The sequence below is a fragment of the Prionailurus viverrinus genome, chromosome A1 (genome assembly GCF_022837055.1).
Source record: "Prionailurus viverrinus isolate Anna chromosome A1, UM_Priviv_1.0, whole genome shotgun sequence".
Lineage (NCBI taxonomy): Eukaryota > Metazoa > Chordata > Mammalia > Carnivora > Felidae > Prionailurus > Prionailurus viverrinus.
The window spans coordinates 193690336-193713987 of record NC_062561.1 but is presented as its reverse complement, the minus strand read 5'-3'; the positions used below and the strand labels follow the sequence as shown (position 1 = coordinate 193713987).

Genomic DNA, 23652 nt, shown 5'->3' with positions numbered 1-23652 from the left:
ATAAGTTGATGGACATTTGGGATCTTTCCATAATTTGGCTATTGTTGAAAGTCCTGCTATAACCATTGGGGTACAAGTGCCCTTTGCATCAGCAATCCTTGGGTGATCCCTTGGGTGAATTCCCAGCAGTGCTATAGCTGGGTCATAGGTAATTCTATTTTTAATTTTTTGAGGAACCTCCACACTGTTTTCCAGAGTGGCTCTACCAGTTTGCATCCCACCAGCAATGCAAGAGGGTTCCCGTTCTCGACAACATCTGTTGTTTCTGAGTCATTAAATTTAGCCACTCTGGTGTGAGGTGGTATCTCAATGTAGTTTTGATTTGTATTTCCCTGATAAGAAATGCATGCATTGAGAATAACAGGCTTGGCTGGCCAAGGATTTCCCCCGTCTGCTTCTTAAGCAGAACCATTTTACAATCAGTGTTTCAATTTATTTAACCAATACTCTTGTGCTCATGTTGGCAACACATATACTAAAATTGGAATGATACAGAGAAGATTAGCATGGCCCCTGCGCAAGAAATTCGTGAAGCATTCCATATTTTTTTGTATGGAACCAGAAAAGACCCCGAGTAGCCAAAGCAATCTTGAAAAAGAAAACCAAAGCAGGAGGCATCACAATCCCAGATTTCAAGCTATACTACAAAACTGTAATCATCAAGACAGTATGGTACTGGCATAAGAACAGACACTCAGATCAATGGAACAGAATACAGAACCCAGAAATGGACCCACAAACGTATGGCCAAGTAATCTTTGACAAAGCAGGGAAAAATATGCAATGGAATATTTAACCTATACTCTCCTAGCTGAGATTTGTTCAAGCCTTACTTACTTTCTGTAGTTTGTGGTCCCAAAATAAAAGGTTTTTTTACTCACATAGGAAATTATATTATTGGATATATTCTTCTCCAACTACCCTCTCATTTATTTGGGGCCTCCCTCCCATTGAGAATCAGTGATTTACACAATTGTTCTAATTTTGCAATCCATAAATACAGCATAGGCTCCACTGTTTACAACAGATACCCAATGCCGCCTGAACTACAAGCCATCTGTGTTTTTCATTTCTCTTCAATAACCTGAGAAATGAACACCCAGTTCTGGGTGAGGGTGGGGGTTCTGGAGATGGAGACAGTGTGTTTCCTGTTTGATTGTTTCAGTGTACACACCAGGCCCAGTGCTGCAGGAAAAAAAAAAAAAAAACAAACAAACCAAAAGTCTAAGAAAGGATTGCGGAGACTGCTCTTCATGTGACTAGCTCCTGATAGGGCTGTCCTCTCCTGAATGTAGTTGCAAGTGGGTGAAAGGACATTAGAAACCCACAAGATGGGTGGGGTGTGGAATGTTTTGCCTGCCTTCTCCATGTCAGTATTGCTCAATGGAATGATTGTTAAGCCTGCACCAGAGCTAACAAACACTGAGTATCACAGGGATAACAGACACGCCAGAAACAATAGTTTATTCAATAGACTTACATGTCTTCCTCAGTGTGAGGTGTTTTTCTTCTATTAATACGGCAATAACCTTATGAGATAGTTACAGCCCTGTGTTACAGATGAGACAGACCCTCATTTGGAGGGGAGATGAGGAGTGGGGTTCAGAAAGCGCACTTGATGCTCTGATCTGGGGACTTGGGGTGGGAGTTCACCTCCCTGGAGAATAGCTTTTGGGTACTCGGTTTGAAATTGCCGCAGAAGGCTTGCTCTGCCTCCCAGCCTCGAAAATGGAAGCAGGATTCTGGAGAATCCCCGTTGGAGGAAATGTTTAAAAGCAGCAAGGCCCCGTGGCTTGGGAGTAAATTTGCTATCCACTTGCCAACAGCCTTCTTCAAGGGAAGGCTCCTAGGGTTGTGGCTAGAGCCTTGCTTTGGGCCGTCCGCACTAGCCAGTCTCAGGGACTGGGTGGAGCTCTTGCGGGAGAGGCTAGAAGGGCGCCTCGGAATTGACAGCTGTGTGCAGGAAGTCGGTGCTTTGTCTTCTTCCCCAGGGCCGGAGGACGAGGCAGCGCTGCAGCCGAGCCTGCTCAAATGATGCCAAGGACAGGAGTTGGTAGACAGCCCCCTCTCTCCAGAAAGGATCAGGGCGCGGGTGGAGGCTTTGGAGGCTCCTAGGCCAGGCCCGGGCCCAGTGTTCTCTCAAGGAAAACGTGCAGAGCCTGCCTACTGACCGCCGCCTCAAAGTTCCTCGGACCGCCGGGCGACGCGGTTCTCCCACGGGAGGCCGCATCTTCTTTGTAATTCGAGCAGGCCCTGGCGGGCCGGTTGCTGTGGTAACGCTGCTTTTCCCGACTCTGTAAGGCGGGGAGGAGGGAGGCGGGCCTTGCCGGACGTCACGGAGACTGGGTTTGGGGGTGCTGCCCACCCCCGACTAATTGTTTGCCAGAAAGGAAGCCTAGAGATAGATGTTTCGTTAACTGAGGGGTCCAAGGGGCTGCATTAGTACGGACGGAAGGGATCAGGATCCACCCCCGTCAACCTCCCCCCAAAGTCCGCTCCTGCCAACGATTTTAACGGTCTATCAAAGCAGGGCGGAGGGGGAGTTGCAATTCGGGGATTTGGTCAGATGGTCCACGCCCCTTCCTCGGGTTTGATGTTTAGGCCACGCCCACCCCGAGCCGGGGCCAGTTCTAGACCACGCCTCTCCCCTGGGCGCGCGGAAGAACCAAAAAGGAGTAGTATTGCGAAATTGAATTGAGCCAGAGCAACTAACACGCCAAGGCCTGGGACGGGTCGTGTTCCGCAGGCGTCCGCCGAGACCGCCCCGCCCCGCATTTTCGGGGAGCCCTCACGGTTTTGCGCCTGCGCACTGCCCCCGCGAGCTCACGGGTTGGAAGAACTCGCAGAGTCGCCGCGGCGCGCAGAAGGGGAGGAGCAGGCATGAGCAGGCGCGCGCGCGCCCGTCTGGAGGACGCTAAGGGAGCAGGCGAGTCGGGAGGATCCAGTGGGTAGAGTGGTTCGCTCAGGTTTCTTTGGGCAGTGCGTAAGGCCGCTCTGGGCACGAGGGCGCCCATCTCACTGGCTCGCTCGGTTCCCGGAGCAGATCCGGGGCAGTAGGAGAGCGCCGGGTCAGTGGCCGCCGCCGCCGCTCCCGGGGGACTCTGCCCGCCAGCCCGCAAGCCCGCGCTTCGCGGGCCCAGCCGTCAGGGTAAGCGGGCTCGCGCTCACCAGAGAGACGAGCGAGATGGGAGAGTGTGGGAGGCCATCGGGGACCTGTGGGAGGAAGGGGCTTTGGGGCGTGCGTGAGGGGCAGGGGGTGTGAAAAGAGAAAGAGGGCCATCGAATAGTGGTAGTATTACCAACCACTACCACACGATAATGATATTCTAGTGGTTTCTGCCAGGACTTTATCAAACACCTTATTTGCTTTCTGTTAACATCTACTGCAGTCTTCCGAGGTGTATGTTATTAAACCCATTTTACAAGATAGGAAAACTGAGGCACCAGAAAGGTTAAGTAGCTTATGCAAAGCCACACAGCTGGTCGGTCTGGGTTCGAACGCAGGTCGTTCTGGCCCGAAGGCGTGTCATTAAAAAAGAAAAAAAAAAAAAAAAAAAAAAAAGAGGGAGGGTAGAAGGAGGAGGGGCGGGATGAGTGTTGTTTGGGGAGGGAGGGTGATCCAGAACAGGAAGAGAACGATGATGGGAGACTGGAAGGGTGAGGACCTGAGTTTGGAACCTTGCGGGCCTCCGCCTTCTTGGTTCTTTTGGCCCCACAACTTTTCTTTGCTATTCTGTTTATGAGCCGTAGCTATTGCTCTGGAGGCCTGGACCACATGGTTGGTTTTAAGAACTGGTTGAACTGCGGTTAAGTCCAGGGTAGTTGTCTTCGGACCCTGTTTTGGGGGCGGAGGTGATGGAGGACGGCGGGCCGCGTATGGAGAGGACCCTCTTCCAAGCTGCTGCCGTTTCTTCTAACTTGCTCCCACTTCCTTTTCCATCTTATCCATGTGCGGTAAAGCCTTTGTTCAGTTCTCTAGAATTGAGGAAGTGATGTTTATGGTCTCCTTGCACACTTAGGCTTAAACAAAACAAAACTGGAAAAACCAAACAGTCTTTTCCTAAGCAAGTCTCTGGATTGCTTGCAGAGAAAGCTTGCCGGTGGCTTTATTCGTAGTTGCTCTTTAGAGCTTGCCTGGGTAAATAGCTTTGCTTTGGAGAAGTTTATCCTATAGGTCAGCAGGAGCGAGCTCACAGATTTTACTGCAGATCAGCATAGGTCAAGGACCTCAGTAATTCCTGTATCTGACCTTTCCTTCTTGAACAGTCTAATGCTGGGAACCAACAGGTATCAGTGTTTGTATTTTGCTTTCATATAGAGTGGAGTAGCTCACGGGAGAGTCAAGTTTTAAAGTCAGCCTGTGAGGGAGACTGCATGGGGATCAGAATTATCCTTAAAAATTCCTTAGGAGGTACAAGGTTGTACATCAGGGCCATTCCGTTTCTCAGTAAATCTAGCACAGTTTTTCCTTAAGCCTTTAAACTTGTTACTGTTTCTCTGGTTGCAACCCAGGTAAAGTAATTAGCCTAGCTTTAGGGTCTGTGTTGCACAAATAAACATATTTGAATGGAATAGAGTCCTTCCACGTTGTGAGGTGTGCTATGCCCTGCTGGCACCGAGAGGCACTGAGAGAGGAGGAAGACTAACCAAGGAGAACAGTATGTTTGTGATTCCCGTCTTACGCTTCTTCTGGAGCATGTGCTCGCTGAGTGGAAAGTAGCAGGCAAAATTGCTGGCATCATTCAGTATCATTATTTCTCTTCTTTGGCTAGCGTAACCAGTAATCTATGCTAAGCTAAATGTGCATAAGGTGATTCCTTTTCAGCTTTCGAGTGGCATTACATTTTGGGGTTTGCAAGCTATTCCCCCACAATTTTTCTAGATAAGGGTTTGGTGTGAGAACTCATCTTAGGTATTTTTGCCAGTGGTCTGCACTTATGTTCCCCATTTATCAGATATATATAGCAATGGTTAGCTTTTTGAAAGTGGCTTAGCTTTTTAAAAAAATTTTCTTGGAAATGGAAGTCATGATAGTGCTTTTTAAATTTAATGTGTCTAAATTTCTGTTTTATCTGCAAAATGTAGTGAAGACACCACTGTACAAAGTTGTTGTGAGGTTTGTCCACTGTTAACTTTGAAGCAAAATCCCACATTTTGTATCACCTGTACTGTTTTGCATTATCTCTAAAAGATGAGGACTCTTTTAAAAAAAACAAAACAAAACATGACAATATAACACCAAAAAAAAAGCAACCCCCCCCAAACAAAACCAAAACCAGCCATTATTCAGACTTTTGTCTTAAAAATGTCAGTTTAAAAAGATTTCTAATAGTTTGTTTAAAGCGGGACCTAATTAAGGTCTGTAGATTTTGATGGGTTGATACGTCTCTTGAGAGTCTTTTACTTTTTAAAAAAATTTTTTTTGTGTATTTATTTATTTATTTAGTTAGTTAGAGGGAGAGCATGAGCAGGGGAGAGGCAGAGAGAGAGAGAATCCGAAGCAGGCTCCACACTACTAGTGCAGAACCCGATGTGGGGCTTGAACTCACGAACCATGAGATCATGACCTGAGCCCAAACCCGATTTGGGCGCTTAACTGACCGAGCCACCCAGGCACCCAGTAGAGTCTTTTACTTTTAGTACTTGCAATTTGTTGAAAAATCTGGGTTATTCTGTAGATTCCCACAGTAGTTTCTGGATTTTGCTGATTGCCTTTCCGTGGTGTCATTTAACATGTTCCTCTGTCCTCTTTATTTCCTGTAAATTGGTCTAGAGGTTTGGTCAGATTCAAGTTAGATTTTTTTTTGGCAAGACTTATTCATAGTGGTGACGTATTCTGTCAGGAGGCAATGGTATGTGGTTGTCTCTTTTTATAGTAATTACAGCCATTGTGATATTTTAACAACTTTATTGATGTGTAATTCATACTATAAAACTTACCCATTTTAATGTAGAGTTCAGTGATTTTTACTAAATTTATGGAGCTGTGCAGTCATCAGATAGTTGAGTTTGGTAACATTTCTATCACCTCAATAGCATACCTCATGCCATTTACAATTAATCCCCATTCCCATCCCACTGTTGTAGTCTACTTTCTGCCTCTATAGATTTGCCTTTTCTGGGTATTCCATATAGATGCCATTTTGATATTGCCCAGATCTATGAATTCTTTGGGAGTTACAGAACAGTGAGATTCTCTCAGTCCGTATTTCTTAGCTTTATAATTTCTATTAAAAGAAACTTTCCCTCACCTCTTAAGTTACTTAGTACAATTTACGTAGGAAAGACAAGACACGTATTTTAAAAAATAGATTGATTTACTAGCATTCTCTAGTGGTGACCAGTGAGGTTTATTTTCTTAGGTTTAAATCCATGAGTTCATAGTGAATTGTCGGAGAAGTCTGAATACATTGTACTGACTATTCATAATGGTGTTTATATTATCTTTTCTTTGACCAGAGGGAGCCTCTTCAGATTATTTCCTGAGTTTTTTTTTTTTTTTTTTTTTTTGACACACCCTTAAGAGCTTCTTAGCTGGGGAGCCTGGTTCTAAGGGTTTAGTGTAAATACTTAATTGTCTTCTTTTTAAGTCTGCTCTTTTCTGCTTGGAGGCCAAAGGCATATTTTTGCTTGGGTCCCTTTTGCTGCTTCACTCTTAGGGAAACGTATTCATAGTCATACCCACTTCCCCTGCAGTAGTTTATGGTTGTGTTTGAATCGATACCAGTCTACGGCCATACCACCCTGAATGTGCCCAATCTCTGAAATGACACCAGAAAGGAAGTGCATTGTTTCAGTTAGGAAAATAAGGAAGTGAAGTGGTACTGATTTAACATTAATGGGCATAAAAATGGCTTTGTGCCATCTTGCAGGAGAAAACCTTAAACACAACGTAGAATTGAATCAGAGTCCTTGCATTCTCGTAATTATGGTCATATAGTGGAATTTACTCCACACTCAGTTTGGACTTCACCCCTTTTTGGATGTTCTTTATATGTTCATCTGCAAGTCTTTAATTCATACCATTGTGTACAGAACGGAAATGAGAAGAAATGGATTCTGCCTTTAACAAGTGTCCACCCATATTTGTTAGGAATATACCACAGTCTACTTAAGTTTTAGAGTAATTACAGTAAGTCTGTTATAATTTCAGAGAAACATCTGTTGAAGTGTAGGATACCTTGAATAAATGGAATCTTTCAGGGTTGCTGACAGACCAACAGGTTTCCCAGAACTTTCTCGGAGAAATGATGATGTTTGAGAATGACAATTTTGTTTTGATCCGGATTCTTATGGTTGCATCTACCTGTCAGGAAAGTAGGAAGGAAAGATTTCATTTTACTGTTTCTAGGAATTTTCCTCTGAATACGTGTATATACTGGAGTCCACTCTTACATTGTGTTGAGTATTCCCTGTGGTGGGGTTGCCTTTTTAATTTTTTAAAGTTTATTTATTTATTTTGAGAAAGAGCATGAGCAGGGGAGGGAGGGAGAGAGAGAGAATCCCAAGCAGGCTCTGCGGGGTCAGCAGAGAGCCCTATGTGGGGCTCAATCTCATGAACTGTGAGATCATGACTTGAGCTGAAAATCAGGAGTCAGACACTTAACTGACTGAGCTGCCAGGCGCTTTGGGGGTTGCCTTTTTAAAGAAAGGCCATTATGATAAGCTCCTTTTGGTCTTTTTATGATCAAGCATCTCATTGCTACAATAATAGCATTACTCTGAAGCTGAACTATACTGTTTCATTTTGCAGACTACTGTTTCCCCCTAGTTTCCTCCCAGAATATACATTGTAAATCATTATCTTTTCCTGTTGAATTATTTATACTTGCCATCTTCTCGAGGCACCTGGGTGGCTCAGTTGGTTAAGTGTCAGACTTTAGCTCAGGTCATGATCTCACATTTTGTGAGTTTGAGTCCCCCATCGGGCTCTGTGCTAACAGCTCAGAGCCTGGAAGCCTGCTTCAGATTCTGTGTCTCCCTCTCTCTCTGCCCCCTTCCCCACCTGTGTTCTTGTCTCTTATCTGAAAAGTAAATTAACATTTAAAAAAATTACATACTTGCCATCTTCTCTACTCCTATTGTTGAATTGCTTAGTTTCTTTATATTATTATGTGTTTAAAAGTAGACTTTAGTAACTCCAATTCTGATTTTCATTGTGGTGGTTAAAGATTCATTTAGTGGTGTTGGTTTTTACAATCTAAAATCCCTCACTTCGTGATCTATTTGCACAAATGTAAAGAGGCACTGTGTTACGTTAGTTAATTGCCTCTAGTTATATGTGACTTTTTGATGGTGGAGAAAAGGAATTTCTCCTTTTTTAGGGGGTGGAGGGAGGAGTCACTAAGACTTAGATGTACATTCTTTCAGGCTTTCAGAGATCCAGGTACATGTAAACTAGCTAAAGAGATTCTTTTAAAAATGTTTCCATGATTTGGTCTCTGTGCAAGTGTTGTGAAAGTTACAGATAAGGGAGTATTTGTGGTCATTGGAGGCTATTTTAGTGTTTAGGTAGTCTGGAAAGGGCTCAAAAACTGGTTTAGGGTGGTGGTTTCACTTCTGTGCTAAAGGGCAGCTTGGGCAAAAGTTTCTTCAGGTTTGTTTCTGTCTGTCTGTCTCTCTCCCTCCCTCCCTCTCTTTCTTTTATTTTATTTTTAAGTAATTGCTATACCCAACATGCATCTCAACTGTACAACCCTGAGATCAAGAGTCACATGCTCCACTGACTGAGCCAGCTAGGCACCCCAGTTTCTTCAGATTTCTTAAGTAATTTTAGCTTCTTCAGGTTAAAGACGTGTGTGTGTGTGTGTGTGTGTGTGTGTCTTGACCAAGATAGGTTTCCCATCATAATAAATGGGGAATAAATACAAATATAACTATCTTAATGTTTTAGCTTATTAAACTGATGAAGTGATTTTTTTGATACCTTTGTTTTGTTGGCATCTTGCCAGTGTGTACATTTATGTGATTTCAAAATATGTTTTTGAATCTAGATCAGATCAACCATTGGCTTGCCCTCTAATAAAGTCAGCTGAAAGTGACTGCTCAAGTTTCTTCAAGATGCCTGCAGCACTTGTGGAGAACAGCCAGGTTATCTGTGAAGTCTGGGCCAGCAATCTAGAAGAAGAGATGAGGAAGATCCGAGAAATTGTGCTCAGCTATAGTTATATTGCCATGGTAAAGAGCTCCACTCTTTCTAACTCACCTTCTGCTGCGGACTTAGGGAGTACTCAGTGTGAGATTTTGAAGGAAAGACTTCCACCAAAGCCATGGTAAATTAAACTTGGTGGAAGGTTGTGAAGCTTTTATGAAACCTCAAGGTAGCCAGTGGGTCTGAGAAGGATGTAACCTCTAGTATCTTAGGCTTTTTGTAATGTTACTCTGTATTGACAAATGTTTAAGGCAAAAGTTGTGTTAGCCAGTAGGGCACATCTATACCACAGATGCGGTGAATTTGACAGTGTTTTTTTAAATATTAGTTATCAGCATTTAAATATAGAGAGACCTCTCTTAAAGCCCAGATTTCTGGTGTCTCTGGAAAACACTGGGAAGATCTGGCATGGGATTTGCATTCTTGCCTGGCGGTGAGTGGCTGGAGAGGCAGATGTGTGTCATGGTGATACCAACGGCCTCTTCTAGAGGAGGATGTACCTTCTGTGCTCCAGTCCCCATTACTCATAAGCATTACGTCTTTAGCCTTGTATTTAAAATTCTCTGTGGTCTTGTTCCAGGCTTTTTACTCAAGGTAAGTATAGCAGTTGTTTTTTTTAAATTACTGTTTCACTTCTCCATATTTGTATTTTTGTTCATACTTTGTTCTTAATCTAGACTTTTTTAATTCACTGTATACGAACCTAGCATGTCCTTAATTGGTCTATAGTTAGTCAGCTGCTCTTACATCCTGCCTAGGATCTCCTCTAAGTTGCTGCACAAAGCTTCATGATTCTAGTGCTCCTTCTGTAGATATCAATGAAATCAGTATTTAATTTTTTTTTTCAACGTTTATTTTTGGGACAGAGAGAGACAGAGCATGAACGGGGGAGGGGCAGAGAGAGAGGGAGACACAGAATCGGAAACAGGTTCCAGGCTCTGAGCCATCAGCCCAGAGCCCGACGCGGGGCTCGAACTCACAGACCGCGAGATCGTGACCTGGCTGATGTCGGACGCTTAACCGACTGCGCCACCCAGGCGCCCCTAATTTTTAAAAATATTTATTTATTTTTGAGAGAAAGAGAGTGAGTGGGGGAAGCGCAGAGAGGGGCACAGAGGATCCTAAGTGGAGTCAGTGCTGACAGCAGAGAGCCCGACGTGAGGCTCGAACTCATGAACTGTGAGATCATGACCTGAGCCGAAGTTGGATGCTGAGTTGACTAAGCCACCCAGGTGCCCCAAAATCATACATTTCTTTAAATAATTTTTTTAATGTTTATTTATTTTTGAGATAGAGACAGAGCAGGAGTGAGGGAGGGGCAGAGAGAGAGGAAGGCATACGATCCAAAGCAGGCTCCAGGCTCTGAGCTGTCAGCATAGAGCCCAATGCAGGGTTTGAACCCACAAAACTGTGGGATCACGACCTGAGCTGAAGTTGGATGCTCAATCGATTAAGCTACCCGGGCGCCCCCCAAAATCAATTATTTTAAGATAGGTTTTTGTGCCCAAGCTTGGGCTTGTCATATAACTTTTATAAATTGAGGTAAAATTTTTATGAATGATAAATTCAGCATCCACTGTTTTGTGAAACCTAATGATGACAGACCTTTTCCTTTTCTAGGACACAGAATTTCCAGGTGTTGTGGTGCGACCAATTGGTGAATTTCGTAGTTCCATAGATTACCAGTATCAGCTTTTACGGTGCAATGTTGACCTTCTAAAAATTATCCAGCTGGGCCTTACATTCACAAATGAAAAGGGAGAATATCCTTCTGGAATCAACACTTGGCAGTTCAACTTCAAATTTAATCTTACGTAAGTGAGACACTTCTCAGTGTTATTCTTAGATCTGCTACATTTGTACAGACTGTGATCTCTAACTGATTTTATTAATTTAAAGTTTTCTTTCTGTTGAAACCAGGTAAGGATTGGACACAGCAGCCAAACAGAATGGAATAAGGAATCTCAGAAAGTAAAGTCCCTCTTAAAGAACACTTACAGGTCAACAATAAAAAGACAACTCAATTAAAAATGGGCATCAGATCTGACTAGAAATTTCTCCAAAGAAGATATAGATATGGCTAATAAACCCATGAAAAGATGGTCACCACCACTAGTCATGAGGGAAATAAATGTAAATCAAAACCACAGTGAGCCACCCACTGGGTGGCTATAATGAGAAAGACATAAGAACAAATGTTGGCAAGGGTGTAGAGGAATTAGAATCCTCATACATTGCTATTGGGAAAGTAAAATGGTGCAGCCTCTTTGGAAAATAGGCAGTTTCTCAAAAGGTTAAACAGAGAGTTACCATATGTCCCAGTAATTTCTTTTCTAGGCATATACCTCAGAGAAATGGAAACACACATCCATACAAAAACTTGTATGTGGTGAATGTTCATTACAGCATTATTTGTAAAGGCCCTAAAGTGGAAACTATCCAGATGTCTGTGAACTGATGAATGGATACAATAAATGTGGTATATCCAGGCAGCGGCTTATTGGACAGTAAAAGAAAGAAGTACTAATACATGTTGTATATTGATGTGTTTTGAAAACATTATGCTAAGGGAAAAAAGCCAGACACAAAAGACCACGTATTGTATGATTTTGTTTATATGAAATGTTCAAAATAGGCAAATCTGTAGAGTCAGAATAGGTTAGTGGTTGTCTAGAGTATAGGGGGATTATGTTATGGGGTAGTGGGGAATGATTGCATAATAGGTATGGGTTTTCTTTTTGAGGTGATGAAGTGGCCTGTGGTGGTGGTTGCACAACTCTGAAAATATTGAAAACTGTTGAATTGTATATTTAAATGAGTGAATTGTTTAGTTACGTGAATTATAGCTGTTTAAAGTGAAAAAGTAAAGTCAGTTCTCCAGTTAGGGGATCAGTGTTTGAATTGCATTTCTGCCATTTTTTAGCTGGGTGGTTTGGAGTTCATTTTATCTTCTGTAATTCAGTTTCTTTATCTGTAAAATAAGATTACTATGTTTCATAACAGAAGAAATAAGCTATAGAGTAGATGCTAATCAAGAGTAGGTGAAACTGAAGCCTGATAGTGGGCAAATTTTGATGTTTTAGAAACGTGGGTAAAAAAAATACATAGCATAAAATTTGCCATCGTAACCATTTTTAAGTTTGCAGTTCAGTAGTGTTAAGTAAGTTTGCATTGTTGTGAAACAGAACTCCAGAACGCTCTCGCAAATCTGACACTCTACCCACTAAACAGCTCTCCTTTTTCTTTTTTTTCTCCAGCTCTTGGTAACTACCTTACTACTTTCTGTTTCTGTCTATTTGACTATTTTAGATACCTCATATAAATGGAATCACCCAGTATTTGTCTTTTTGTGACTGGCTTATTTCACTTAACATAATATCCTTAAGGTTCATCCATGTTGTGGCATGTCATAATTTCCTTTGTTTTTAAGACTGAATAACATTCCGTTGTATGTTTAGACCACATTTGTTTACCTGTTCATCCACTGATGGACATTTGATTGTTTCCACCTCTTGACTTTTTGAGTATTGCTGCTATGAACATGGATGTGCAGATAATCTTCATGACCCTGCTTCTAGTTCTTTTGGATATATACCCAGAAGTGGGATTGCTGGATCGTTTGGTAGTTCTGTTTTTAAGTTTTTGAGGATGATATAATTTTTTATGGGGAAAAATTAGGGGAGACTATCATTTTGCTGATTGTATGAGGTGGTTTTAGTGTATTTCTTACTGGACCACAGTTCTTGAATACTGCATTCTTTAACTGGGCACCAGGAGCATTTGGTAGCTCGGGAATAATTTTTTGATTGTTCATGTGCTTTGGAGATTTCTTTGAGGTCCAGGAATAATTTGGGGAGACGATCTGGATTTTTCCTTTAACTTCCTTTCCTTTTTCCGTTAATTCTTTTTTTTTTTTTTTTAGTCCATTGTCAAAGCCTGTTATTTATACCTTAATGGTAATTAATACACAAAGGAAAATAAAAAATTCCCTAGTTGTCTTTTAAGTTTATGTGAAAAACAAATGAAAGGAAAAAAAAAATAGTGAAATCTAGTGGAAAAGAAGTTAACGTAATGGAAGGATCCATCAGAAAATGATGTCTTTTTCCCCCTACTTTTGTGATAGGTGGTATTATAAATATTCCTGTGTTTAAATTGATGGATGTATCTTTGCAGTGGAGTATTATGCCAGAGTTGCAAAGGATGTGTATTTATCAGTATTGGTCTGGAAAGATGGTCTGTGCTATGTAGGTGTAGAGATGGAGGTTGTTGTGTACATGGAGAAAATAGTCTGAAGGCTATATAAAATGAGTTAACAGTTATTTCTGTGAGGTGGTATTATAAGAACATTTTTAAGAGTATTCTATTTTAAATGTTTTTGTATTGGTTGATTCTGTTTTTCTTTAAACAGTGAGAAATGTGGACCTTTTGTATTTAAGAAATTTATTTTGTGGGGGCAAATCTCACTTTTCCATCTGCCGCAGAGATAAGATTATCTACTTTGCATGCTTGTTGGAATATTGGAAAGAATGAATTGATCTGTTCTTAAATTATGAAAGCCTTTCAAGGATACCTGTTCTGTAATTATAAGATGTTAATTTTAAGGTGATGTTAACATTGCTGCCCACTACTTCTGTTAGATTATCCACCACTAAGAAGTGAATACCTTCTTTTTTAGAGAGGACATGTACTCCCAGGATTCCATAGATCTCCTTGCTAACTCAGGACTACAATTTCAGAAGCACGAGGAGGAGGGGATTGACACATTGCACTTTGCAGAGCTGCTTATGACATCAGGGGTGGTTCTCTGTGACAACGTCAAATGGCTTTCATTTCATAGGTCAGTTTCAGAGCATCTATATTTCTCTTTCTTTGGCAGCAGGGGATTGCATTCTGATGTTATTTTTGCAGTACTGATTGCTATCTTCTTCCGGTGACTTATGAAGCAGTTATGAAATTGAAATGGTAACTGGCCCATGTTTCAGTTTTTCAAAAAGTACTTTGGAGCACATACTGGTTTGTTTCATACAGTATTGGGTTCTGTCATTTGGCTATCAGTGGGTACATTCCAAGTGGAAAGATGGAGGAGGGGAGATCAAAGCACTTGATCATCTTTTTCTCTTAAATGAATGGCCTGGAATTTCCTAGGTACTCCAAAGACAGATTCCTCTTAAGAGATGTTAATTTACATTTTCAGTACTTTAGAATTTTTGGTGGATAAAACCCACATTTTTAAACCCTTGGGTTCTCTTATATGTCTCTCATATTAGTGTGGTTTGTTAGTATTTAATAGAAAGTTGAGATTACAGTAGGATAAACTAGTTTGGAACACTGAAAGTTACTCACGGGGAGTATCATTAAGTTTTGAGAAATAAAGCAGTTGAATGCTGGGGCCTGGTAACTGCTGTTTTTTCACTCCTTGCCTCATTTTCTCTTGTAGTGGCTATGATTTTGGCTACATGGTAAAGTTACTTACGGATTCTCGTTTGCCAGAAGAGGAACATGAATTCTTTCATATTCTGAACCTTTTTTTCCCATCTATTTATGATGTGAAATACTTGATGAAGAGTTGCAAAAATCTTAAGGTACACAATATATATATTTTTAAATTTTTTTCTTAATGTTTCTTTATTTTCGAGAGAGAGAAGAGACAGAGCATGAGAGAGAGACTGAGAGCATGAGTGGGGGAGAGGCAGAGAGAGAGGGAGACACAAAATCTGAAGCAGGCTTCAGGCTCTGAGCTGTCAGCACGGAGCCCAATGTGGGGCTCGATCTCACGAACTGTGAGATGACTACCTGAGCCCAAGTCGAACACTTAACCGACTGAGCCACCCAGGTGCCCCTACAATATTTTCTTAATATTAGTAACAACAACAAAGACAAAAAAGCAGACTTGTCATTTGGCTTCATTGCTGTTTTTAGAAATTATTTGTCATTGTTCTGCATTCTTGAGCGCCAGCTAGGTGCCAACATGGTGCTAGAGAAGTACATATAGAGCTGATTGGCACAGGGATTTGTGTGGTGAGTGTCTTTAATCTGGGTATGAAGGGAGCCCTCTGCTTCTCTCATCTTGAGGGAGGAGTTCTTCACTTAGGACCCACAAACCTAGTGAAACACTTGGCACCGTGAGGTGTATGTGCAGTTTGTTAAGGATGGGGTCTGGAGCGCACCAGACTCTCAGATGGATTCGTAAGTTGAGATAGTTCGAGAACTCAACACCCTAATAAATTGTTGACATAAGAGATTTGCTGTCTAGAATTGGATTGGTATTTGACTATTTGCTCAGTTTTTATAGCAGTTAGGACTTTAAAATGGGGCAGAGGTCTAACACTATTAATAGTGTATAAAAGAAAGGAGTTGAAAGTGAAATATAACACAGTATAATCGTGTGGAGGGCTGAATAGGGGATATTGCTGGGGTAATAAGGCCTTAGCAAATGGCTCCCACTTGTCATTCCCAAAATAATTAAACACAAGAATGGACTTAGTTGACTCCAGTAGACGAGTGGCGGGTCTGAAATATTATCTTTATTTTCTTTACATCTGCAGGGAGGTCTTCAGGAAGTTGCCGATCAATTGGACTTGCAGAGAATTGGAAGGCAGCATCAGGCAGGCTCAGACTCGCTGCTGACGGGAATGGCATTCTTCAGGATGAAAGAGGTAAGGTGGTGGGTTATCTTTGTGGACCGAGATTTGTTGAAAATTTATAGTTCTTTTGGAAATTGACCACTTTGAAAGCAGTTGTTTTGTTTGTCATTATGTTCAGTATCTTAAATGTAGTTTGGGAGGCAAAGACACACTCTGAAATGGAGGCCGCTCAGCATGCTCAAGTGTAGACATGTACTGGGCGTTCTTAGCAGTTCTCATTCTTGCAGTTATTTGCTTTTCTTCTCGTTTTTTCTTCTCTCATATAAACAAATTCACGTTTGTTCAGACACTCATTTTATGCTTAAATTCTGTTACTTACCAAATGTCTGGCAGCTAACATCATACTCAGTGGGGAAAAGCTGAAAGGGTTTCCTCTAAGGTCAGGAACAACACAAGCGTGCCCCCTCTCACCACTTTTATTTAACATGGTATTGGAAGTCCTAGCCAGAATAATTAGGCAAGAAAAAGAAACACAAGGAATCTAAATCGGAATGGAGGAAGTAAAACTCACTATTTTCAGATGATATGATATTATACATAGAAAACCCTAAAGAGTCTACCAAAAAAACTCTTAGAACTAATAAATGAATTTAGTAAATAAAATTTCAGGATACAAAGTCAATATTCAGAAATCTCTTGTGTTTCTGTACATTAATAATGTACTATCAGAAAGAAATTATGAAACAATCCCATTTATAACTGTATCAAAAAGAATCAAATATGTAGGAATAAATTTAACCAAGGAGGTAAAATACCTATACCCTGAAAACTGTAAGACATGGAGGAAGGAAACTGAAGAAGACACAAATAAATGGAAAGATATTCAGTATTCATGGATTGGAAGAATTAATATTGTTAAAATGTCCACACTATCCAAAGCAGTCTACAGATTCAATGAAATCTCTATCAAAATTCCAATGGCATTTTTCACAGAAATAGAACAAATAATCTTAAAATTTGTGTGGAACCACAAAAGACCCCAAATAGTCAAAGCATTCTTGAGAAAGAAGAACAAAACTGGTGGCATCATGCCCCCCCAAGCTTCCTTTGGCAATATCTGGAGACATTTTTGGTTGTCACAATGTGGAACAGCAGGGGAGAGGTCCTCTACTGGCCAGGGACACTGCTAAACATTCTACAGTACCATAGTGCACTGGACAGCTCCCCTCCTTGCCCCTCAACAAGGAATTGTCCTGCCCAGGAAGGCCAAGGTTGAGATAACTCTGCTGAAGTGTGTGATATCCAGTATCTCACTTGTAACAGCCTACTGTTACATTATCCTGTTTTATAGATAGGGAACCATAGCTTACGGACAGGTATAGAGTGTAGAGCCCAAGCTCTTGACCACTGCACTGCTTGTTAAAGAGAAGGGAGATGGAGGTGGCCGTATTAAATAGCAGCAGCAGCAGCAGCAGCAGCAGCCACGGATCCTGCCAGTAAAAGAACTCATGGAGAATAGAAGTCTGTTCAGAAAGGAGAGCCTATATATAAAAGGAGCGTGAAAAGACTGTATAGGAAATGTCTTGAGCCTTTCTTAATGAAGTTACTTTCTAGTTGGGTAGATTTTCAGGGCTTTAAGACAGTTGGGAGGTGCTGATATAGTAGTGTGGAGACTTGGCTGGACTCTGGGCGTGATTCTCACCGTGAGTTCTCTGTCCTATTCTGCAGTTGTTTTTTGAGGACAGTATTGATGATGCCAAGTACTGTGGGCGGCTCTATGGCCTAGGCACGGGAGTGGCCCAAAAGCAGAATGAGGATGTGGACTCTGCCCAGGAGAAGATGAGCATCTTGGCCATCATCAACAACATGCAGCAGTGATGGCGGCGAGGCTCTGGAGGGTGGGCCTGATCCCAGAGTGGTGCTTATGTGCTGACTGTTTGTGTGTACTTATCTTCCTCCCCAAGAGAAAACGCTTCTTTTGAGCAAACCGTACCTACTATCTGCGTTGACAGAAAGACTTCTGTTGCATTGAAGACAAAAGACGTCTTTATTTTAGATCCAGAAGAGGGGTTTGCTCTGAATTTGTAAACAAGTCTTCCCTATTCCTCATCCCCAAGCCTCTCCAATTGCTTCCTGCCACCAGCATCCATGGCTCATTTGACACCTTTTTAAATATCCGGGACAAGTCAGAGACGAACTAGTAAAATATATATAATTCTCATCTGTGTCATTATTTTTCTTTTAAATCTGTTGCTCATCTCTGAGGATGAAGACTTCTTGATGTGATTCTCAGCTGAGCTGAGGGCTTCCAGGGAAAGTGGAACGACGTGGCGTTCTTGTGAAGTGGGATATAGATGTCTTTTCCTTCCTTTCCTTTTTAAAAATCTTTTTTGACCCTTCTCAAGGACATTTGCTTTCTTTACGCTTTGTTAGTCTTTCGTTGTGTACTATTATGTGGAAATGAATTACTCAGTGCTGACATTTTGAAGACGAGATAATGAAAACTTTTATTAAAAACAAAATTCTTCTGAATCTGTCTACCCTTTATTCATGAGGAACTCCAGAACGGGTGTTAAGTTAACCACTTACGCGTCTTTAAGTCTCTGTTCCGTTGTGCCACTGAGATTTGCTGTCACATGTTTATCATTTGAAATCATTTTAAATTTTAATAAAATATGCTGGATTTGTTCCTGAAGGAAATAAGATCAGAATTTTGGACCATAAGTCTTCATATTTTCAGTAATGTGATTTCAGATGGTCATGTGTATTCCCCCATGTCTCTTTGTTCTCCCTGCCTTTCCTTTCAGCAAACCTGAGAAGTTAGGGAGATGGATTATGTGAGTACCAGCAGTGTGTTTAAAAAGTTATAGTGGTACATGTAAACAGGGCAGTAAGGAATTTGGTTAGAGTTTTCTTGGAATAATATCCCACAACGGGTGTAGGAAGCTCAGGACTGTGATTTTTTTTTTTTTAAACTGGTCATTTAAAAAATGCATTGTTTTTTGAATGACTACAGTATGGCCAATTTAGAAAAACCAAAAACCCCTTTGAAATGGTGGAAATAAAAACTGGTAACTCACTGAAGTGGATGAATAGTCTTGCATTTTAAAAGCTTATGAAAAACTCAATTTCAGATGATTCAAAATGTCAAGTATTATAAGCTGGTATTTAAGATGCTTGTAAATATTATTTATGTTTTTAATTTTGTAAAATAAAGATTTCTTTTTAACCACTGGCATGAAGGTTTGGTCTTTTATAGCTATTAATTACTGGCTGTAGGAGATGGTCATTTGCAGTCAGTGCCTGGAAGCATCTTGACTGTCCCCAAACTCTTGTCTCAGTTTTCCACAAGTTGGTGTGCATATAAAATGTCTCATTTTGTAGGAGGTGTTTAATGACCAACTGTGTAACTGGAATTGTCTCTTCACTTCACAACCCCCCACTGATCGTCCAGCCTTAGTGGGAAAACTAGTTTTAATTCTAGTTCCTGGGACCACTTTACTCCATTTGGTGGATTAGCTTGTTAATTAGCAGACTTTATAGACAAAGCGAGCTTCTGGTATTGTAGAGTTGGCTCCACACTATTTACAACCCTTCCTATTGGCACAAAACAAGGGGTTGTAAGAAAGAAGTCTGGTATAGGAGCCAATCTAGGCTTTTGCCTGGGATGTTCACATATAGGAAGAGAGGTATTTATCACTGTGATTTGTGGTAAAGGCAGCACAGGTCAGGGTCAGTGGTTCTCTTTCAAGTTCTTTGGCATGCTGGTGACTGAGCCCTGCATAGGTGTCCTAAATTTAGATTCAAATGGGGAATTTTATCTTTGCCACACTTGAGGACAGATGTACATGTCAGGAGAAGTATTGAGATGAAGGGTTGAGGAACTCTGTGTCGAGTGGGGAGTCTGGTCACTGCATGGGAGGGATGAGAATTTATTAAGGTGTTCTTAAAAGGCATAAGTCTAGTAGAATTGGCAAAAACTTCACCTTGTATACAGATATGTGAGTGCATTTAGGGTTTTGTGAGTGGTTATCCTAGAAAGGGATGGTCCTGTAGAGCAACCAAGAGAATGCTAATTACGGGTGAATTCAAGCCCCTCTGTATAAACTGCCAAATGTTCTTAAATTTGTGGTTCTGCTAATGCAATAAGGTTGACTACCAACAACAAGCTTAATTGTTAGCTTGTCCTGATATGCATGAGCTCAGTTTAGAGTCAGATTTTAAGTCCAAGCTATTAATGAGTATTCTAATTTCTCAATTTATTCAGTCTGCAAGTTTCTATTGTGCACCTACTAGATAACAGACACTGTAAATAGGTGCTGGGAAAATAGCACATGGAAGACATAATCTCTACCAATCTCATTGGAGCTTACAATCTGCATTGCCAAAGTACATAATTCACAAAAATACAGTGTGAGCTGTAAAGTACAGCACGCTGATGTCTTTTAGATTGAGGTTCAGGGACAGTCATTAGAGAAAGGACATTTAAGCTGAGATCTAAGAGATGGCTAAGAATGGACTAGGCAGAGGAACAACATGAAAAAGCTACTGAGACAATATGAGAACTTGGTGGATTCCAGCAGCCTAAGAGACCAGTGCGTGTGGAATCTAGAAGCAAGGATGTGAGTGTAAGAACAGGAGTCCAAGAGGTAAAGGCTGGGATCAGGCGGGGCCTTTTAAGCCCTGCAAGATGATTTTTTTTTCCAGTAACAATGGGAAACTACTGCAATAATTTTTTATCAGGGAATTGTCAAGATCTGATTTATAATTCAGTCACTGATACCATACCAAGAAGATTCTTCATCCCCAGTAACAGTGCATTTTCTTCTCAAAGTTCAAGTAACTGTATAAACAACTATGAGCATCTAAATTCTATGGTATTTGCTTTTGGGTTTAGCATTTTTAAATTCTAAAGCTAGGTCGAATTCAAACAAAACCCCTGGTCAGTCAGATCTGTGTCTTAAACTTTTCTTCCTAGAGTTCCTGTGAATGAATTTTATTCTTGCTGTCCACAACAATGCCAGCCATAGGAAACTAAAAAATAAACTGGACATTCAAGCAGAAAAGCTTTCATAATGAATCCCCAAAGAAAATAGTTACATTATTGGGAAAGAGTGCTCCCTCCCAACCCTACCCCAGACTGATGTTTATATCCCAGCAACTGGGCTATTACAGAAACATCTGTTCCTGACATTGTTCAACTATTTAACCAAAGAGAAGAACAGACCTCAAGAGAATGCTCAATAATGGGCGGGGGGAAGAACAAGGATTTATAATTAAATAGTATATAGGATCCCATTATGCTGGAGTCCAATAATCCAAAAGCTACATACACAAAATTATGCATTTTTCTTCAAAGAGCATCTGTGGTTCTAATTCTCAAAGGGTCTATGATCGAAAAAAGATTAAGAAACACTGAAATAGCAATTTCTTCCTGAGCTACTGTGATCACCATTCATAATTTCTTATAAAACTGAAGGGATAAGACACATCTGAGTTTTAGTTATTTGTTCTTCTAAAGCTTTAGTAAATGATGTGTTCAAGTAAGCAATTACATGAAACAAAACCAAATTTTTGATCTAAAGTTCAGATGGAGGGTAGAGTCAACATGATGGGTAAAGACCTATTTCACATTCAAAGTTCAGTCTTTGAAAGAATAGAAGGGAAGAACCCAAGTTAACAAAAACAGTAAAAAAAACCAAACAACAAAAAACAAGCCAAGTCATAAAAGATATCAATTCTATCTCCAACAAGAATGGCACATTTACCACCAGGCAAAGTATTTATAAAGGTAGTTTGTGTTTAAGAACGTAACACTTTGGGTGATTAAAAAGTTTCTCCTCTTTGGGTGAAACCTGCATAAGGCTTTAGAGATGACCAACAATGAATCATACTGCAGGTGTTAGTTCTGAATACCTACTTCTGGCTTTTCATGATCTTTTCCTCCAGTAGGAAACCACAATTGAGTCCAAAGTCCCGATTCCACTATGTCTAGGGGTAGAGTCAATTCAAACTTGACCCTCATTTGTATTATTTGGATCACTGCAAAAACATCTAGGGATCAAAGAGAATGTCTGGCGCGGTGTCACGGTGGTGAAGGGTGTTGTACGTTGGAATTTGGCACAGTTTCCTTAAAGGTCCTTGAAAATTCACGTGCAGAAGGCCTGGCAGTATCTTCTGTAAACTTTAGTGTTGCCATATTTCTGAAGGAGCTCTTGGGCCTGCTGCTGCATGTCCTGGGTTACGCTGCCAGGACACTGGGCCCCGATGTGAAGCAGAATGAGACAGCACTCCAGCACATCTGGGAAGGGCCAGATCTGAAAGGGGACACAAGGATGAACAAGGAAGCATTTGGAGGACTCACAAATACCTGTACAGAAGGCACCAGCAACTCAAAGTCTCATCTAGTAACACTACTCAGGCACGGCTGAACTGAGGAAGGCTCTTCCTCAGTAACTCTAAGGGTAGATGATACTCAAAACTGGGAGGGCTCAGACTGGGGTATCCTTCTCAAATGACAGAATCATCTTCTAGAGCCCTACTCAATTCATTCAAAACATGACTCTCCTCTAATACCAGGGCCACATTCAAATATACCTATCCATCTGTAAGCTATCAAATACATGGTACCAATTTTAATTTTATTTTACTTCCCAGATGCAAAATGTGTTCCATTTCTCTGAAGACCAAGGTATAAAATTGCTTGTGTTGCCAATAATCCTATTCTCACAAAACATTTTAGTTAACCCAAGACAACGGGATCCTAAATTTTTAAGCATATACAAATGTGTAGCAATTTTATAAATGGAACACAAAATTAGATGACCTTAAAGAATTTGGTCCAGTCAGTGGATAATATAAACAATAATGTTTTATTAAATGAACTGATATCTTACCTTAACACTCTCAGGAAATTTAGCTATTCTCTCATTTGCCTCCGTAAGACTTTTGGTTAATTCAGGCAGAGAAAGTAGCTGATTTTTTTCTTCTTTACTGGTAACAATAAAAAAAAATTACAAGTCATGTGCCTTGCCCCACAAAACTTTTAACTGTTACCCTATAAATAAAATTCTTTTGTTATCTCTTTCATCTTTAATACAAAGGTCAAGAGGAGGGAATTTAATGTGATGTGATACGAAGTTTTCAAAGTGAAATATCATTCCTCACCATTTGCCAAATCCCCACTTCTTAGATACATAGCTCTAATGAAAAGTTAGGCCCTTCAGGGGATTTGATCTGCAGCTAAGTGCACAAAGCCTGGATTTCTCTGGGGGATGGTTAGACACAGCTCAGGCTCCTAACTGTTGGTATATGGATGCATATGCTTCTGGAAAGAGTGTCTGAATCTTCTCAAAGGAGTCCTGTGATCCAAAGGTTAAGAGCTGCTGAGTTAGAAAGATTTTTAGTGTTTTTCTTGTTACTAAAACCTAGTAACTGCCTAGAGTGTGATAGCTTACTGGAGAAGTGACTCAAAACTCTAACTCAAGATTTCAATGGGACTATTTTTACAGCAATAAATATATAAGGGCTTCAAAACATTTTAGTTTTTTTTTTTTTTTTCAGTTAGTAATAATAGCTATCAGTTTATTGATGGTACTAGTTACAACGTTTTATTTACGCCCTATGCTGGGGAGAAATAATCTAGGTACAAGGCCCTCAGCATAATGACCAATCAATAATTGTTAATCACTGCAAATGCCCATAGCAGAAGACCCTGTAATATATGCAAATGAGCTCTACAGTGATTGCGGATCGGCTCCTGTCATCCACCTGGCCCCTATGTTCAGTGGAAGTGATTAGGATGTTACATTCTGATCATTTGGGATTTTCTCAATTCAGTGAGCAGTTTTGTACACTACTTTTTGTGTATTTTCTGGGATATCATAGAATAATCGAAAAACCGTGGTTTTCATTAAT

The 23652-nt window shown here is 40.8% G+C and overlaps 2 protein-coding genes and 1 pseudogene across 9 annotated transcripts in view; 2 read left to right on the top strand and 1 right to left on the bottom strand.

Moving 5' to 3' along the window:
* Positions 1 to 451: 451 nt before the first annotated feature.
* On the top strand, positions 452 to 548 carry LOC125147010 (uncharacterized; annotated as a pseudogene).
* Positions 549 to 1813: 1265 nt separating this feature from the next.
* Positions 1814 to 18971, top strand: CNOT8 (CCR4-NOT transcription complex subunit 8). 7 transcript variants are annotated; one of them, XM_047858877.1, is made up of 7 exons: positions 1814 to 2273; positions 8994 to 9177; positions 10772 to 10965; positions 13827 to 13988; positions 14589 to 14733; positions 15697 to 15807; positions 17464 to 18971. In XM_047858877.1, the coding sequence occupies exons 2-7, from the start codon at positions 9061 to 9063 to the stop codon at positions 17611 to 17613; spliced, it is 879 nt and encodes a 292-aa protein (XP_047714833.1). In that variant the 5' UTR covers positions 1814 to 2273; positions 8994 to 9060; the 3' UTR covers positions 17614 to 18971. The 7 variants fall into 7 exon arrangements, with proteins under 7 accessions (XP_047714833.1, XP_047714838.1, XP_047714866.1 ...); XM_047858882.1 differs by having other exon boundaries at positions 1814 to 2296; XM_047858868.1 differs by lacking the exon at positions 1814 to 2273 and adding an exon at positions 2991 to 3148.
* A 1002-nt stretch (positions 18972 to 19973) lies between these two features.
* The window catches only part of GEMIN5 (gem nuclear organelle associated protein 5), a 41672-nt gene continuing 37993 nt past the window's right edge, over positions 19974 to 23652 (bottom strand). For both annotated transcript variants that reach the window (XM_047858846.1, XM_047858854.1), the window contains exons 27-28: positions 22632 to 22728; positions 19974 to 22052 (exon numbers count right to left, since the gene is read on the bottom strand). In XM_047858846.1, the coding sequence (XP_047714802.1) occupies positions 21885 to 22052; positions 22632 to 22728 (265 nt within the window). In that variant the 3' untranslated portion in view covers positions 19974 to 21884. The remainder of the gene's footprint in view (positions 22053 to 22631; positions 22729 to 23652) is intronic.